We start from the raw sequence: 16830 nt of genomic DNA on the forward strand, positions 1-16830 counted from the left end.
CCTCAATTTAATCAAAACACATCTCACCAAGACAATAGGCTTGCTGTGTAAATGTTTTATATACACATTTACATACTTTAAAATATGATGAAAAATTCCACTTACAGCACAATGATAAAGAATGATTGATCAGAATATGAAGCTCAGTAACCATACAATTGTTCACCTTAAATAGAATTAGCAACACGATGTTACCATATAGTAATAAAATGACCCAATAGATTTTAAATGCTTTTACACATACCCTGATCAGGTAACATCGCTATGCAACAAATGAAAATAAAGCAGAGATGCAAAAATGGGCTGAGAGTGAACCCAAGATTAAGGAAAAAAACACCTCGTAATTATTAATTTCATTTCAGCATGACATTCATACTTCCTGTTTAGGGGGGGGGGGGCACTGCAGGGTCCTACATTAAGCCTTTAGAGTGGTGGTCGTGCCAGACCCGACCGACGCTGGCCATGTAAATTCATGATATAATACAGTAAGTTTCAATTTTTATTTCATATTAGCATCCTTAAACTATATTATTTAAGCCTTTGCACGTTGATTTTTGGCAACATAAAAACAAAAAACAGAATATTAAACAATTTGTGTGGTTAAAAAAAAAAAAAGATAAAGGATGACTGATCAATTAACTCATTCACTGCCATTGACGTCTGTAGACGTCAAAAATGTATTTGAACTATTTCTATTAGTTTAATTTTTTTCCACTTTTGTTAACAAGAGTATGAAAACCTAAAAAAAAAATACATTAGAACAGATATAATGTGATTTATCGTGAGTTAACTAGTGAAATCTTACGATTAATTACGAACAAATTTAATCGCCTACGCCCCTCATTTCTAATCATCTTTTCTTCTTTAAAAAAAAAAAGTACATTGTTTTTTTTTATAATCTTTTCAAAAAAGAAAAAGAAAATATAAAAAATAGGGGCGTCAGGCGATTATTTTTTTAAAATCATAATTAATCCCATGACTTCCCTAGTTAACATTTTATAGCTGTTCTAAATGTACAATCAAAAAATTCTAGGTTTTCATAGTCTTGTTAACAATAGTGGGAAAAATGTTAAACTAACAGAAAAAGTTCAAATGAATTTTTGACGTCTATAGCCGTCAATGGCAGTGAATGAGTTAAAGTGAATAAAACTGAAAAATATTGAATATTAAATTTTTAGAAAGCACCAATGTGCTAATTCCATTGCATTTATTTATGAAATTTGTACAAACCCAAATTGGGCCATTGTCAGTTAATCGTGTAGGATCACCATTAATGTAGAACCCTGCACTTGTATACTAATCACCACCTCAGTGTACACAGCGGTGTAAATGCAAAGAAAGGTGCGGATCAAAAAGCCCACTAAAGTTTTTTTTTAGTGGTCAATAGAGCGGAGGGCGGCGATGGTGGCTACCAGTCGCCTTGGCAACTGTTTGGCAGTTTGTCTGTAGTCTTCTGGCTTGGCCCTCAACAGCGAGACGATCTGCTGGAGGGTGCGAGACGGCTGCAGGCCCAGAGCATCCATCACGTTGCTCAAGTAGTCTGAGGATGTACAATGCATTTGTCATTATTATAATTGTGTACAAATATGTGTGTAAAAATTGTAAAAAAATAAAAAAAAAATCTAAAAAATAGAGCAAAAAAACCCAACTCATTAGCTGCCATTGACGGCTACAAACGTCAAAATTTCATTTGAACTCTTTCTATTAGTTTAAATTTTGTTTCCACTTTTGTTGAAAATCTAGATTTTTTTTATTGTACATTTAGTTTTGTACATAATATTTGTGATTAATCGCCAGTTAACTAGTGAAGTAATGAGATTAAAAACTTTAATCACCTGACGCCCCGAATTTTTTATAATAGTTTCTTTCTTTTTTTAACTCATTCATTGCCGTTGACGGCTATAAACGTCAAAAATTCCTTTGATCTATTTCTATTAGTTTAACATTTTTTTCCACTTTTGTCAACAAGAGTATGAAAACCTAGAATTTTATTGTACATTTAGAACATATAGAATTTGTGATTAATCGTTGAGTTAACTAGTGAAGTCATGTGATTAATTACAATTAAAAACATTTAATAGCCTCTTGCCCCTAATTTTCAATATCTTAAAAAAAAAAGAAAAGAATTTATGGCAGTGAATGATATTTTTTTTTATTGTACATTCCACATCTGCGGGCGCCTTAATTACCGATATCCGTGGCCACCTGCTTGGTGGAATGTGCGCTCAGATGAGGAATGAGCAGAATGGCGTCGCAGTACGTCTGCATGGTTGCTCGAGCGATGGAGCCCAGCCAGTAGTCTGCCGGGTTGTCCAACTCGGGAAGGTCATCGCCTGGGAAAGGGGAACGTTTGGCAGTCGTCGAGGAAATAAGACACACCGGAAGTCTCGGAAAAAGCCGTGAAGGTTTAAAAGTGTTGAAAAATATCACGTTGAGACGAGTAACCTTGCTCTGGAGGAAAAGGTAACTTCCCGGCGAGTAAGGCCAACTCCAGTGCCGGATCCTCCTGTGTCACGAATGGTTCCAAATGGAGCGGCAGAGACATCAGGTACTGACCTATCTGTGTGTAGTTTAAGCAACATGAACACGTACATTACTCTAGCACCGCTATAACCTAAAAAAGAAAAGAAAAGAAGAAGAAGAAAAAAACAAACATTTGTGATGTACTCTTGTGGCGACAGGCTGAACGTGGGCAGGTCCTCAGTGTAGCTCTCTCCAAAGCCCGCTGAGTCTTGACTCTGTGCATAAACGACAATTTCAATCAAGGGATGACTCAAAAATACTCGCACGCTTGTAATCAGTGAGTCACCTCCATCTTGGCCACGGGAGACAGCTGGTGCTTAATCTGTAGAAAGACAGAGTCGAAGGCCAGCTGATGGGCCTGCTGGTTGAGGCGGGTCAGCGCCGCTCTCGGCTCGGCCAGGAGATTGGAATTGACGGCGCCCTTCTCCTGTGAAGGCAAACATGAATCAAGGTTTTGGACCATTTTTTTAACTCATTCACTGCCATTGACGGTTACAGACGTCAAAAATTCATTTGAACTATTTCTATGATTTTTTTTCCACTTTTGTTAACAAGAGTATGAAAACCTAGAATTTTTTTATTGTACTTTTAGAACAGATATCAAATTTGCAATTAATTCCGATTTTAATTTCCCGACGCTGCTAATTTTGAATTGCAATTAATCACATGACTTCAATAGTTAACTCATGATTAATCATGCATTTTATTTCTGTTCTAAATGTACAATCAAAAAATTCTAGGTTTTCATACTCTTGTTAACAAAAGTAGAAAAAAAATGTTAAACCAATAGAAATAGTTCAGATGAAGTTTTGACGTCAATAGCCGTCAATGGCAGTGGATGAGTTAATATTGAAATATCTTGTACGCAGCCATGAGATATGTACAATAAATATAAACACCTTTAAGGAGTAGAGCACTTCCATGAGAGCGTTGTACTCGGCCATGCTGCCCCTCTGCAGATAATTATACTCGTGCCAGGGATTTTTGGTGGCGCCCTTCCTCTCGGTGGCGCTGGCCTCCTGGATGCCCGCCAGGCTGCGGGGGCTGTACGACTCCGACAGGTACTTGCCTGCCGTGCCCATGATCCTGCGGGAATAAATCATTCACAAAAGAATACATACTGTGACATTATGCAGAGTTTAATCCCACTACTTTTATTTACCACTAGGGGGAGCCTGTCTAGCTCATTTTGAGAATCTGTGATTGATATTAAATAACGATCCAGACAAGTTCACTCACTTGTTTGACAGCTGCTGCTCAAAGGCACCGCATTGTCTCAGTAACTCGCCACATGTGGCAATTATTCTAGAAAAGACAACAAAACTTTTGACGTGATTTCAGATTGTATCTCTCTAAAAAAAGAGAATTATTGAACCAATTCAAGATTACAAATTGAATTGTTGACAACCTTGAAAGAAAAAAAACAAATCACTTCAATTGGTAACACACGATTGAATTAAGTTACTCCAACTGAAATTAAGTTAACCCTAAATGGCTCCAATCCAAAGTATTCAGTTATATGAACTCATCATTAATATATTCACTTTGGACTAACTTAATTCAATTGTGAGTTACCAATTGAAGCCATTTTTTTAAACTCATTCACTGCAAAAATTCATTTGAACTATTTCTATTAGTTTACCATTTTTTCCACTTTTGTTAACAAGAGTATGAAAACTTAGAATAGCTTTTTTGTACATTTAGAACAGATAGAAAATGTATGATTAATCGTGAGTTAACTATTGAAGTAATGCGATCAATCACAATTAAAAATGTTAATTGCCTGACGCGATTCAAGAAAAGAAAAGATTATTAAAAATTAGGAGCGTCAGGCGATTACAATTTTTAATCGTAACTAATTACATGACTTCACGAGTTAACTCACGATTAATCACAAATGTTATATCTGTTCTAAATGTACAATAACAAATTCTAGGTTTTCATACTCTTGTTAACAAAAACGGAAGAACATGTTAAACTAATAGAAATAGTTCAAATGAATATTTGACGTCTATAACCGTCAATGGCAGTGAACGAGTTAAGTTGGTCGACAATTCAATTTGTAATCTTAAATTGGTTCAACAATTCTCCTTTTAGAGTGTACTGCAGTTTAGCGTCGATTAATCATCCCAAACCTGACTGAGTTCTGGAACGCAGTCCAATCCTCCTGGAAAACTGCAGAGCTCGGCGCATCCTCCAGTTTGCACTTCTTCCTGATTGACTGCAGTGTCGTGGCGAAGTCGGACACGTACCTGGGGAAAAGAACGCAACATCAACGTGGTCTGGGGAATTTAAACAGACAAAAAAAAATCCACTTATAGTCAACATTATACGCGAGAAGATATTTACTTAGTGAAGAGAGCTTTAAGAGCCTTGAGGAGGCCGCACACGCCCAGCCCGTCCGTCAGTTTCACACAGCGGTCCACGGCGGCGCTCGTCAGGCCGAAAAGCTTCCCCACCGAGTGCTTCAGCTCCTCCACGCAATCGATGACCTCCCCGTGTTCCTAACGATGGATGACAAGTTAACACAAAAATCTCAAAAATGAATTATCATATTCATGATATGCTTTTATCATATCTCACCAAAGGAACAGCACTGATCTGGATGAGGAGGTGATTTTCCTCCAGCTCGCCATACTGCAACTGGTACGGCTTATAAGGGTCATAGAGCGCGCACACGAGCTCATTCACCTTCAGGAGATTATTCTCGCCTAGCAAACGCAGCACAGATTGCAACTATTACAATTCGAATCCACATAAGCGCTTGCGTTTAGTAGTGCAGACCGAGGTGCGGCATCATGGCGGCTTCCAAATTGTGCCCCAAGGTGAGCGTGGTGTGGTCGAGCTCCAGCAGGACGTCCAGGCGCCGCTCTTGCGCCGCCCGATCCATGGCCGCGCTCAAGCACACGGGGATGGACGGCACCATGGCCCCCAGAGTCTGGATCAGCAACACTGTCACCACCTCGTAAGGGTTCCTGAAAACCTGGTGGTCATTGAAGTGGACGTTAACGGCAACGTAATGGCTCACGAGGTCCGGTGTGTGTTTTTACCTGGCTGCACCACTGGAGCTGAGTGTGCCACGTGGACAGCAAGCTGTCGTAGAATTCCGACAGCTGCTGATTCAGACCCAGCTCGCTCTGAGAGAGGTCCTGCCACATATTCACTATCTGGCCCTGCAGAAATGAAGTCGCATCACTAAATACAAAGCAAATCTTCACCGGCATATGTTGTTTATCCTCTGCAAAAAAAACGACCAATGATATATTACAGTTTAGCTGGCTGTATGTGTCATACTGCCCCCTGGTGGCCACTGCGCGCACCAGCATGAACAGCACAACACCAACTGAATTATTTGAGTGATTGTGACATTGCAAATTCCTATTAGAACAACCGCATGTCTTTGTTTACTCACTTTATGACACTTGTAGTAGTACGCGAGGAGTTGCGGCATTCTGTCGATCTCCGAGAAGACTTTGACAAACAGTTTGGCTTGGTCTGCACAGAAAAAGTGAAGGAAGCCACTAAAGTTAAGCATGGAAATCACAAACTAACATAAACAATGATGTGGAAGTTGGAATATAAAACTGTTAACTCACCTACAGACATTGAATTAAATGCCGCCACTATTTGAGGACTGGCGAGGGCCTCCAGTCTGTTTTTTAGAGCCTCCAGGTGGACGCACTTTTCAGAGTAGTCTGGCGTGTCCACCAGCATGGCCAGACTATTCTGCATGCTGGTTAGTTTGGATGAGATGGCTGCGAGGTCCTGAAAGACGGGAGGGACAATGTTTGCGGCAGTCCATTTAAAAAAGAAAAAAGAAAAAAGAAGTAACAATACTATTGATTTATTATACTTGTGATTTGAAGGTCTCCTCTATGTCTACGCTGAGCGTGCTCCATTTATCGGCCTCCTGTAGCGCCTCTGCTGCCAGCTGCATGCGACTCTTCACTTGGTCGATCTCCACCAGGACCTGAAAGTAACATGCACGAGATCATTCTGACTCCATTTGTTTAAAAGCAGGTATTTTTGTATGTTAACACACCTGCATGGATTGGACTGTGTCCTGCTCAAACTTTTTGATGTCCTCTTTGACCAAAACCATCTGCTCCTTAAGGAAAGTAGCTTCCTGCTTTAATGCCTCCACATCTCGCAGCACTCTGGGCATGCTCTGCAGGGCCTGGTTACTGGTCTCTATACAAAATAAAGACAAGTACGTTAAGAGACATACAGTAATAGTGTTTGTCCTCATTTTTCTTTGAACTACAACCGTACACAGAAAATGTCTGCTTTTACAATGGCACGTGGTTTGTGTACAATACGTTTTGCTCAACTTACTGACCTCTAACAAGGAGCTACAGGGGAAAAGGGGAAAATACAATACTGACCCTCGATTGCATTGTTGACTTCCTGGATAAAAAGCTGCAGCTTCATAACCAGCGTCGCAGCGTGTGAATCCGCCTTCCCCGGTGCATCCTTCTGCACCACTTTAAAGGCGCCATTCACCCAGTCTTTCACATCAAAGTCGTCGTCCAGGAACTTCGAGAAATCCATCTGCAGCCTCCGGATGATTCATTCACTCGCAAATGAGTTAAATGTCATCGAGCCATGGCTAACGCTGGGGAGCTAGTTTTTCCCGAACAACGGTTTCGACACGAATATAAAATAAATAGCCCAGGAGAATGAGATAATCATCACAACCAAGTATAGTTCCAACAAGGCAACGGCTTCCTCCAGAGTTAATTTGAAGCGTCAAATTTTTTTTTGAGAAAGATTACTTGAGGCATCGCTCAGTGGCGCAAGAATCCGTAGTAAGCGATGACAGCAACTTCCGGTATGTGCACTTATGTTTACCTTCCCCAAGAAACAAGCATTGACATTTTACACTAATGCAATAATAATAATAATAATAATAATAATATACATCCAATAATTAGGGAACATAATTAATTAATTATCCTTATCCATTCGTTTAATGAGTTATTTATGCTGTCACATTTTATGGAAATGTTAGCGTTCAACTGAGGAAAACCAAGGCAATCGGCGCTTGCCAGTGCCACAAAGAAATATGTCCGTCCAGAAGCCGACATTTGTTAAGCCTCTTTTATTTAATTACAATTTACAAATAAGGATTTTCCTGTTTTTAACCATGAATTGAAAAAGAAATGGAAAATTAATGAATTTGTTTAAGTTTTTAGATCATATTTAGTTTTACATGGAGTATGGAACTGCATGGACTGATCTGCCCATTAGGCCTCGTCTGGTTCCTCAAACTCTGCAGTCTCCAGTAGACCTCTAAAACAAAAGTAGTGTGAGTTCCAGTATACGGGCGGCTTGTTGGGACACGAGCCCACCACTTCTGGTTTGAGTGACGCGAAGGGGTTGGCGCCACTTCCCTTCATGTCCATCTCCAACTCCAACAGGATCTGCAGCGAGTAGGTCATCTCGGCCTCGCTGTGGATGAAGAGGCGAGAAGCGTTAGCGGCTGTCCCATGTCATGAGGGAAGAGAAAGCGAGGGGGTAGCGAATAACTATCATTGCAAACGCTCACCTCAGAGCAGTGAAAATAGAAGAAATCTCATAATCCCTCAAAAGCAGAAGTGTTGGAAGCCAACCCTGCTCCAAATCCTGACTGGCGTCAAATCCTTAACGGGAGGGGAGGAGTTTACGGTGGTGACTAGAGATTGCTAGAAGTGTGCTACATTTACTCCAGTAACTTTTTGGCAAATCTTACAACTCTCACCAGGATGAAATCCGACCACCAGATCTGGCTTGGCTACTTCCTCTTTCTCAACCACTTCCTCCCAGAATTGATGGTAGAGGCCTTTGTAGGCACTGATGTAGACCCTTTGCCTTGGTCCAAAGGCTCTGAGTGGAGGCCTCATGAAGGGCCCGTTCACCAGCTCCGGTCCTACCATGACTATTTCTATCCCCTGGTGTCCGGGGAACATCTTGTTGAGCTCGTCGTAGTCCGTCAACTTTGCCCCGAGGGTCTCGCTCTGGCCGGCTCCCACCAGGTGGATGGTGAGAGGCTTGGAATAAGGGTCCAGGCAGAACAGCCTCATCCCCCAGGCGACGGTGAGAGGCCTGGAGAAGAACTCGCTGCAGACCCTCCACAGGGACTGCTTCAAGTCTTCATCTTCAGGTCGAGGCCTACTTGCGTCGCTCCACAAGGTCGTCATGTTCGCGCCGGTCAAAATGGGATCGAGGTGAGAAGTGAGATCACCCTGCATGGCGAGCCAGTCGGCCCAGTTCTTCATCTCGGACTCGGGCTTTGACCATTTGTCAGTTGGGAAGGGAAGATCCCCTGTTGGGTCATTTAAAATAATCCAGTAGTGAAAATATTGGGTGTCCCAAAAGTCTACTAGTCTACTTTTTTTTTTAATGAAAGGAGTTGAATCTGTCATTTTTAAACGAACGTTTAAAAGAAGACCGTTTCTTAATTGCGCACCTTTGAACACAAGCCATTCCACCGCTCTGTCAATGGCAGCCAGACGCAGCTGTGAGCAGAACTTCTTGTGTTTGGGCCAGTCGCCTTTTTGACACTCCTTGCAGCAATAATAAACATTCAAACATCTGCAAAGAACCATCATTGTGAGGGGAAAAATAGAATAAACATATCTAGTATCTACATTATTTTTAATTTTTTGTTTACCTGGAACAGCGCTTTAGGCTTTGAGGGTTTGACAGCTGATTTGAGCTCTTCTCACAATGCGCGCACATTTTAAAAGACTCCTCCATTTTCTCAAACATCTCCTTTTGGGAACGGAAAGACATGGATGTATCCGTCTGTGGGGGCACTCTGGAAAGGGATAAAAACAATCGTAAAAGCATCAACCCTGCCAACAAACTGCTGTTTGGTGTCTATTCCACCAGCTAAACAAAATCCTGCAGTGCCTCTGCTGTGTCTTAGATCAAATTGTCACAATCATCTCAAGACTTCGGTCATTGATGGCTATGTTACTGGGTTCCCACTAGCATTAGCTATTTTTAGCATGTGGCATTTGTTTTTAGGGAGGGTGGCCATTCAACCATATGACATTTCAAACGTCTTACAAGTATTGTTTACTGGAAATTATGGATAGTAAAGGTGCAAATTTATTAGAAATACGGATAGAAAAGTTTAAAATCTAAGACTAGTAGCAACATTCGTAAAAAAATTAATTAAATAAAAAGTCAAACAAACGTGGCTAGCTTGTTGCAACTGCGCCTGCGCGAAACTGTATATACTATACTTGAACTGGAGAGGATCAAAATTAAATGACTATTGAAGACAAACGTACTGTACCTCACACTTTCCGTCATTTTGGAGCTTTGCTAGTAAGGGTGGTCACGACTCACGAGGTCTTCCTTCTTCCACTCTTCCGACGCCAAGTTGGGCTCGAGGAACGTGAAGACACCTGTTGTCATCCATCTCGTCTGAACGGTTGACAACCTACACGTGCTCCAACAGCAACAACATTACAAACACGCCACACAATCACGCCATACGGGTGCGAGATAAAACAATGAAGACCAAATGAAATCGTTCAAACACGCCTTCATTACTGTAGGCTTTTGTGGGTTTGGGGGGGGGGGGGGGGGGTGACATTAGCTTAGAAAAAGTGCGAAGTACTACTGTATATCAGTTTGAACAGAGGACTTCATAATTACGTGTTCTGACCACTAGAGGTCAGTGTCTTATCAAAAATAATTACCAAACCATTAGGTACAGTGCACCTGTCCGTTTCCGTAGAGATTCTATACAGAAATCAAGCGTTACTAATCAATGACGATCACACTGTAGGAGAGGTCGATTTGAACTAGGAGCCATTGATCAAAGGCAACTGTGAAGTAAATCCATTTAATGGAGCTGATTATACAACAGGTAGCTACGTTTGCATACCATGTCGTTCATTTCCCCCCCATTTTTTCTCCTTCTTTTTAAGTGGACGGGACAACAGATGACGACGCTTCAGATCACACAGAGGGAAAGAGAAGAATAGAGTGATGAATAGAGGACAGAGGAGAGCAGGGAGGGGTGAATAAATCTTAAGTGAAGTTAAGCGAGTCATGACGGAAAGACATTTGAGCATTTACCCACTACTGCGCTTTGACCACAAGAGGTCGCCAAATCGACGCAGCATTCATCTTTCCTCTACGTGTCAACAATGTTAAGTCTCAAGTGTCTCATATGTGACTGACAATTATGCAAAAAAAAAAAAAGAAGAAGCATGAAACTGTCAGGGCTTGTTCTTTAATTTCAGACATGGAGGCATTCTAAGTTTGACCTCTAGGGTCAATAGTGGTCTTTGACCCCCAGCATATGACATTTCTATGCATGAAATTAGAAACATGTTTATGTTAAGATCTATGTCAGAAATGTAAAATATATATGTCTATGTTCCTTGCCATGAAAAACCCATTTGTACCACTGTACTGATGTCACTCTGATCTTTGGGGTCGGTCAAAATGCATTTCTATGTGGTTCTAAATGTGACAGCGATGTCATCTCAATATGTCTTTCCATGCTTCTGGACAGGAAAAACTCTTCTCAGCTAAGCCAAACATGCTTAGAGGTCATCTATCTATGTCAGAAGCTGAACACAAGAGCGCCATTGGCATTGATCATTTAAAAATGGGAGCATTTGCATTGGATGTCATTTTCATGTAGACTTTTTCTTTTAAAATTATTTAAATGATGTTCTAATTAATTTAAAACATTGATGGGCCAACTCTGATTGCACATGAATAAATATATAATAATAAATAATAATAATAATAAATATAGATTTGTTGTTATGTTCCTGGTCATGAAACCCCCATTTATGCCACTGATGTCAGTCTGACCTTTATGGTAATTAACTCATTCACTGCCATTGACGGCTATAGACGTCAAAAATTCATTTGTTAACAAGAGTATGAAAATCTAGAAACAAATTATTGTACATTTAGAACATAAAATTTGTGATTAATCTTGAGTTTAAATAATTAAGTAATTAAACAAAAAATAAAATATTATAAAATTTGAGGCGTCAGACGATTACATTTTTTAATTGTAATTAATCGCATGACTTCAATAGTTAACTCATGACTAATCACATTTTATATGTTTAAATGTACAATTAAAACAATTCTAGGTTTTCATACTCTTGTTAACAAAAGTGGAAAAAAATGTGAAACAAATAGAAATAGTTCAAATGAATTTTCAATGGGAGTGAATGAGTTAATTTGACCATTTTGGAGGAAAATGGTCGGTATACAAGAACTTCAATAGCAATGAATGAGCACAAGAAATGAAGAATAAGAATATCCAAAATGGCTTCGTGGCTGCCATTTAACTTCTCATTACCGTTGGCGTGACAGGCGCTCTTCAAGGGCCGCGTTGACGCTGTTCTGCTGGCACGTTTTCTCATTTTCGGCGACGGGGAGGATCTGGCCGGGCGGTCGTGTGCACTCCGTGAGGGGCTCGATGAGGACGTTGTACTCTGGTGGGGGAGATGAGGAACTGTTATTGTCCTCTCTCACCCGACCGAGGGGCCCGTCGTCGGACGGCTGGCCCTGACAGGTTGTTTTAGTCCCGTGAAAGCTACTCAGATAGGACATCTCCCAAACGTTGATGGCCAGACACAGGAAAGAGACGCAGTACATGACGATGAGGAAGGTGGTTTTCTCCGCGGACCGCGACACGTAGCATCGCACGGTGCGGCGGCAGGGGACGGAAGAGCACATGTACAATTCGGGCACGGTGAGGCCATACAGGTAGTACTGCGTGATCAAGAAGGCCACCTCCAAGATGGCGCGTACGAGCAGCTGAGCAATGTAACTCGGCATCAAACCGTCCTTTTTGATGCATCGCCTCCCATCGTGGCGCGCCTTGGTGTCCGCTTGGGTTGCGTCACTGCCTTTGACCTCGTTCTCCGATTCCGCCACGTCGACGGTCGTCTCGTCCGCTTGCTTCTCAGCCGCCTTGCCGTTGGCCCGCTCCTCCGCGGAGATCTTGTTGAGGGCGTAGACCAGGTACATGACCGAAGGCATGGTTACGAGAATGACCTGGAATACCGAGAAACGCACGTGCGAGAGCGGCGCAAAGTCGTCGTAACATTTGTTCACGCAGCTCGGCCGAGTCGAGTCGCACGAAAACGAGCTTTGCTCGTCGTTGTAGATGGGCTCCCCCCCGACAACGATCAGCACGATGCGGAAAATGATGAGGACGGTGAGCCAGACTTTGCCCACAAATGTGGAATGGTGGTAGATTTCGTCCAGCGACCGAGTCAACAAACCCCAGCTCATTGTTACGGACACCTTTTGGTTAGCTTCTGTGGAGAGAGAAGTCTTGATTAAAACGTCTTGGAGTCATTCAAATAAATTCATTTAAAATGTCCAATGTTTCGCAAACCTGAGACGAATTTAGCTTTTTAGTTACTTTGCTAAGTAACACACAATTATAATTATTTTTGGGTAAAATAAAAAATAATAAATGAATAACGCATCTTGCTTTTTCCTGCATTCACTTGTTTTTTTTGTATTTTTTTTCTTTCTGTTTTTCCTGAATATTCTATTCTGTCTCACAGAATGTTTTTTTCTGTCAAAAAAATATTCCGAAAAACAGAAAAAAAAAATATTCCAAAAAACAGAGCTGGTGTTCTGTTTTTCTGAGTGTTTTTTTTATTTTTTTTTATTTTTACCTCTGAACTCCAAGTGACTTGTTGCAGACTCGCTAATAGCGGAAACTTTCCCGCATACCTCCATATGCAATAAGATGGTCATGTTTACTTACTGGCTCTCAATAAAGGAATTAATGTGTATACTTTATCATGGTTTGTTCTCTAATCTCCTTTAAAAAAAATACTCAGAAAAACAGAAAAAAAATATTCAGAAAAATAATTATTTTATAAAACAGGGGAAAATGACTCAGAAAAACTGAAAAAAAATATTCTGAAAAACAGAGGGGAAAAAAAACAAATTTAAAACAGAAAAAAAATACTCAAAAAAATAGGGAAAAAATATTCAATAAAACAGAAAAAAATACTCAAAAAAACAAAGCCCCCCCCCCAATAAATTAGTCAGAAAACAAGACTTTTTTTTTTCAAATGATACGCTTCCGTATTTTAAGACACTACTTCAAATGAGGTCCCCAAAGAAACTGTGGACTATAAAGGGAAGATAAAAGCTGATAGGTGCAGGAAGTGACCTAAAAAGATGTGTCACGTGCTGAGTTTAAAAAATTGTTCAAAAGCAAAGTAAAAAAAATAAAAAATGTTAATCAGACATGAGCTGGTAAAATTGCATAAATGTACATTTTTTAGTTGTATCAGTATTAGTGTAATGTAAATGTATTATGGTATATGCCTATGAATTTCATGTACATATGTTGCTGGCAAATGCACGCATGTCAAAAGGGAGTTGGTTACATGAGCAGGTTTATACATTTTTCTTTTATTGAAATATATTAACCTATTATTGTATAAATAATGAAATAAGTCAAAACATACAAAGAATAAAGGGTAGGACGAGATCAATTTTCAACTTCTTCATACTCCTTTTAAACATGTAAACCGTGACTAATGATGACTGTATACGTTTTTTTTTCTTCTTTTAAATCTTTATTTTTTTGCTACTTGTTTATATGTCCAATAACAAAGAAGGAAACAAACAAGGAATGGGGCATATTTACCTTCTTTTTCTTTGTCTTTGCACCCTCCGTTCGCACAGCGAGTGAGCCTGAATAACAATGCAGCTGTAGGAAGAGTTAGCTTTTATGTAGCTTGGTTTCAAAGGGGTAGCTTTGATGTCATCAACATTTTTATTTCTTTGTTGCCTCATCGTTCTTAAGCTGAAGCAAGATTTCTTACTGTTATCTAGTTCTGCTCGTATTTACAATGTTCTGCTAAGAACTCATTATAGCCATTAATCATCCCACATTTATCATCCTACATTTAAAAAACAAAAAACTATTGTGCAATTCTGTTGTAAATCTAAATAGGTTAGTAATAATATTGGAAATAATAATACATTTAAATAAACAACAAAAATACAAGCACTAATTAACTAAAATTTAAATTACATTATTTTAATAATAATAATAATAATAATTTTTACAATTAAGTACAACCAGGGCCCCGGATGACTGCTCCAGAGTTTCTGCCCATTGTTGAGAGATTAAAAAATACACAAAAAACACGACTCACAACCAAAGTGATGGCCTGCCGCCTCCTGCTGGACTTTTTCAGCATTGCAATCTGACTGGAGGGGTCAACAAGGTCAATTCATCTAAAGACAGAGGCCAGTCTCTGGACCCCCATGATCTGTATATGTTACTGGATGGAAGACTTTTGAAGCCACGAGGCCGCCATATTACCACTCCCAAGAAACGTTTCTTGACATATACAATCCTATACATTTACAGTATGGAAATTGGAGAACATTTGAGACAGCACTTACATGATTTATGATGTTTTAAATCAGTTAAACATAAACAAGGGCATTCTGTTGGTGCCGCGGTGGGGAGGGTCTGGCCGTGGGGGTCGTGCGCACAACGCAAGTGCGTAGGGCTTGACGATGAACGCGGGCGCTGTTATCGTGCTCTCTCTCCATCACCCGTGCCTCAACAAGGGGCACGTCGTTACATGGCTGGCGGCGACGGGTGCCAATGCACAGATAGATCATCTCCCAAATGTTGATAGCCAGACCCAGGCAGGAGACGGCGTACGTGTAGTACAGGACGTAGGTCTTCAACTCGTACAGTGTCACGAAGCAGTCCACTTTGTAGCCGCAGGCCGAGGCTGAGCACTTGTACGAGTTGAGGACGGTGACGCCATACCTGTACAACTGCAAAGCCGTGCAGACCACCTCCAAAATGGAGCGCATAAGCAGCTGAGCGACGTAACAAGGCATCAGACCGTCCTTTTTGATGCATTTCCTGATATCCTGGCGTTCTTCGTCCCGCGGCGTGCCCGCCACGGTGCGCTGGTCGCTGCCATCTGCCCACTCCTTCCTCGTGGTTTTCGTGACGACGTAGATCAGGTATAGGATCGAGGGAAAGACCACCACGATGTTTTGGAAGCCCCAGAAGTGCTGGAATGGGACTGGAAAAAGAGCGTCGTAACAATTCTCCACGCAGCCTGGCTGCTCCGTGTCGCACGTAAACTCGCCTTGCTCGTTCTGGTAGATGGGCACCGCGTGGTTGGTAAACAGCACAATGCGGCAAATGATGAAGACGGCGAGCCAGGTTTTACCCACATAAGTGGAATGGTGGTAGATCTCATCAAGGTACTGAATCAGGGACACCCAGCTCATTGTGGCACCTTTGATTACTTTCCTGTGGAGCGAGAAGATTTGATTGAGTTTTGTTAGCAGCATTGACATCAAAAAGCATTGTTGTGACAGGATTTGTCAAAAATGAAAATGTGTCCAAATGCAAAGTGTTGTTGGAAAGGCCACGTCAACCAGAGTAAGTACAAGGTAGCAAGAATTTTGAAAATGGGATGAAACATTTTGGAGAAACTAAGCTTTGTGTGTGGGAGTGCCTTTTTGAGGAATAGTTTTGTGTGACATCACCTTCAGAAAATCTGGTCCAAAAAAAACATTAAAATGAAAAGTACCACGGTATACAATCATTAATTCTCAACCTTCTCCTTGCATATATCATGTACTTTGAAATAACATTCTACGATGGCGTATTAGGTACACGTATAAAAATGTATTTTTTAGAGGGCGGGGGCAATATTCTGAGAAAATAACTTGCAAATTTGTCACTTAATAAAGTTGTGAAGGTTTACACCCATACGATCAAACATTGAAGTTAATTTGTTAAAATGTGTATTTATTTGAACATTTATGTTTCCAGAATTATTATTTACACGTTCATACATTTTGGTGTGTTTTTTCCAAGTATCTAAGTTGATGTGTCGAATCTGCTGCTCTCCGTCATTCACTGGCTTTTACCTCAAGTGTGCTAGCATCTGATTGGTTGATGTTAGTCAGCTGATAGGGGATCAGGAAGTGTTGACGCTCTTGCTGCGGTGAATGACGAGTAAAGTTTAAATTTAAGAATGAATCAGTCTCCATTCTGCCTTTTCATTTTATAAACAGTGTCCTCTTAACCACCAACGAATCCTCACATGATTAGACTATAGCTACGCTACGTGTATTTCTCGTAACTTTCTGAGTTTTTTTTTTATTTTTATTTGCGAGAGAAAAAAATGAGTTTATAAAGTGGCAAGTTAGCGATTTTTTTCTCTCGGAATATTGCCCCATGCCCTCTAAAAAAAAAAATATATATATATATATATATATATTTATACGTGACCCTAATACGCCGTCGTAGGA

At 40.6% G+C, this 16830-nt stretch overlaps 4 protein-coding genes across 5 annotated transcripts; all 4 read right to left on the reverse strand.

Annotated features, from left to right (window-relative positions):
- Positions 1-40: 40 nt before the first annotated feature.
- cog7 (component of oligomeric golgi complex 7) lies at positions 41-7350 on the reverse strand. Its single transcript, XM_086065326.1, has 17 exons — positions 6909-7350; positions 6566-6714; positions 6377-6493; positions 6120-6288; positions 5936-6018; positions 5574-5696; positions 5308-5506; positions 5107-5234; positions 4873-5027; positions 4659-4775; positions 3763-3828; positions 3423-3609; positions 2810-2950; positions 2655-2738; positions 2446-2560; positions 2190-2333; positions 41-1540 (listed from the first exon to the last, which is right to left on the reverse strand). Exons 1-17 carry the CDS (start codon positions 7072-7074, stop codon positions 1374-1376), a joined length of 2310 nt encoding a protein of 769 aa, XP_085921452.1. The 5' UTR covers positions 7075-7350; the 3' UTR covers positions 41-1373.
- Positions 7351-7615: 265 nt separating this feature from the next.
- On the reverse strand, positions 7616-14233 carry LOC147156626 (putative protein MSS51 homolog, mitochondrial). Of its 2 annotated transcripts, XM_086065083.1 has the most exons (7): positions 14177-14233; positions 9809-9900; positions 9176-9322; positions 8972-9096; positions 8264-8827; positions 8072-8165; positions 7616-7974 (listed from the first exon to the last, which is right to left on the reverse strand). In XM_086065083.1, the coding sequence occupies exons 2-7, from the start codon at positions 9823-9825 to the stop codon at positions 7770-7772; spliced, it is 1152 nt and encodes a 383-aa protein (XP_085921209.1). In that variant the 5' UTR covers positions 9826-9900; positions 14177-14233; the 3' UTR covers positions 7616-7769. The 2 variants fall into 2 exon arrangements, with proteins under 2 accessions (XP_085921209.1, XP_085921208.1); XM_086065082.1 differs by lacking the exon at positions 14177-14233 and having other exon boundaries at positions 9809-10077.
- Positions 10752-14243, reverse strand: LOC147156627 (gap junction gamma-1 protein-like). The gene is made up of 2 exons (XM_086065084.1): positions 14177-14243; positions 10752-12818 (listed from the first exon to the last, which is right to left on the reverse strand). Exon 2 carries the CDS (start codon positions 12790-12792, stop codon positions 11848-11850), a length of 945 nt encoding a protein of 314 aa, XP_085921210.1. The 5' UTR covers positions 12793-12818; positions 14177-14243; the 3' UTR covers positions 10752-11847.
- Positions 14244-14967: 724 nt separating this feature from the next.
- LOC147156628 (gap junction gamma-1 protein-like) lies at positions 14968-15798 on the reverse strand. Its single transcript, XM_086065179.1, has one exon. The coding sequence runs from the start codon at positions 15796-15798 to the stop codon at positions 14968-14970; it is 831 nt and encodes a 276-aa protein (XP_085921305.1).
- Between the last annotated feature and the right edge of the window lie 1032 nt (positions 15799-16830).

This window comes from Leptonotus elevatus, chromosome 20, assembly GCF_054856555.1.
Source record: "Leptonotus elevatus isolate MCC_2025b chromosome 20, RoL_Lele_1.0, whole genome shotgun sequence".
Lineage (NCBI taxonomy): Eukaryota > Metazoa > Chordata > Actinopteri > Syngnathiformes > Syngnathidae > Leptonotus > Leptonotus elevatus.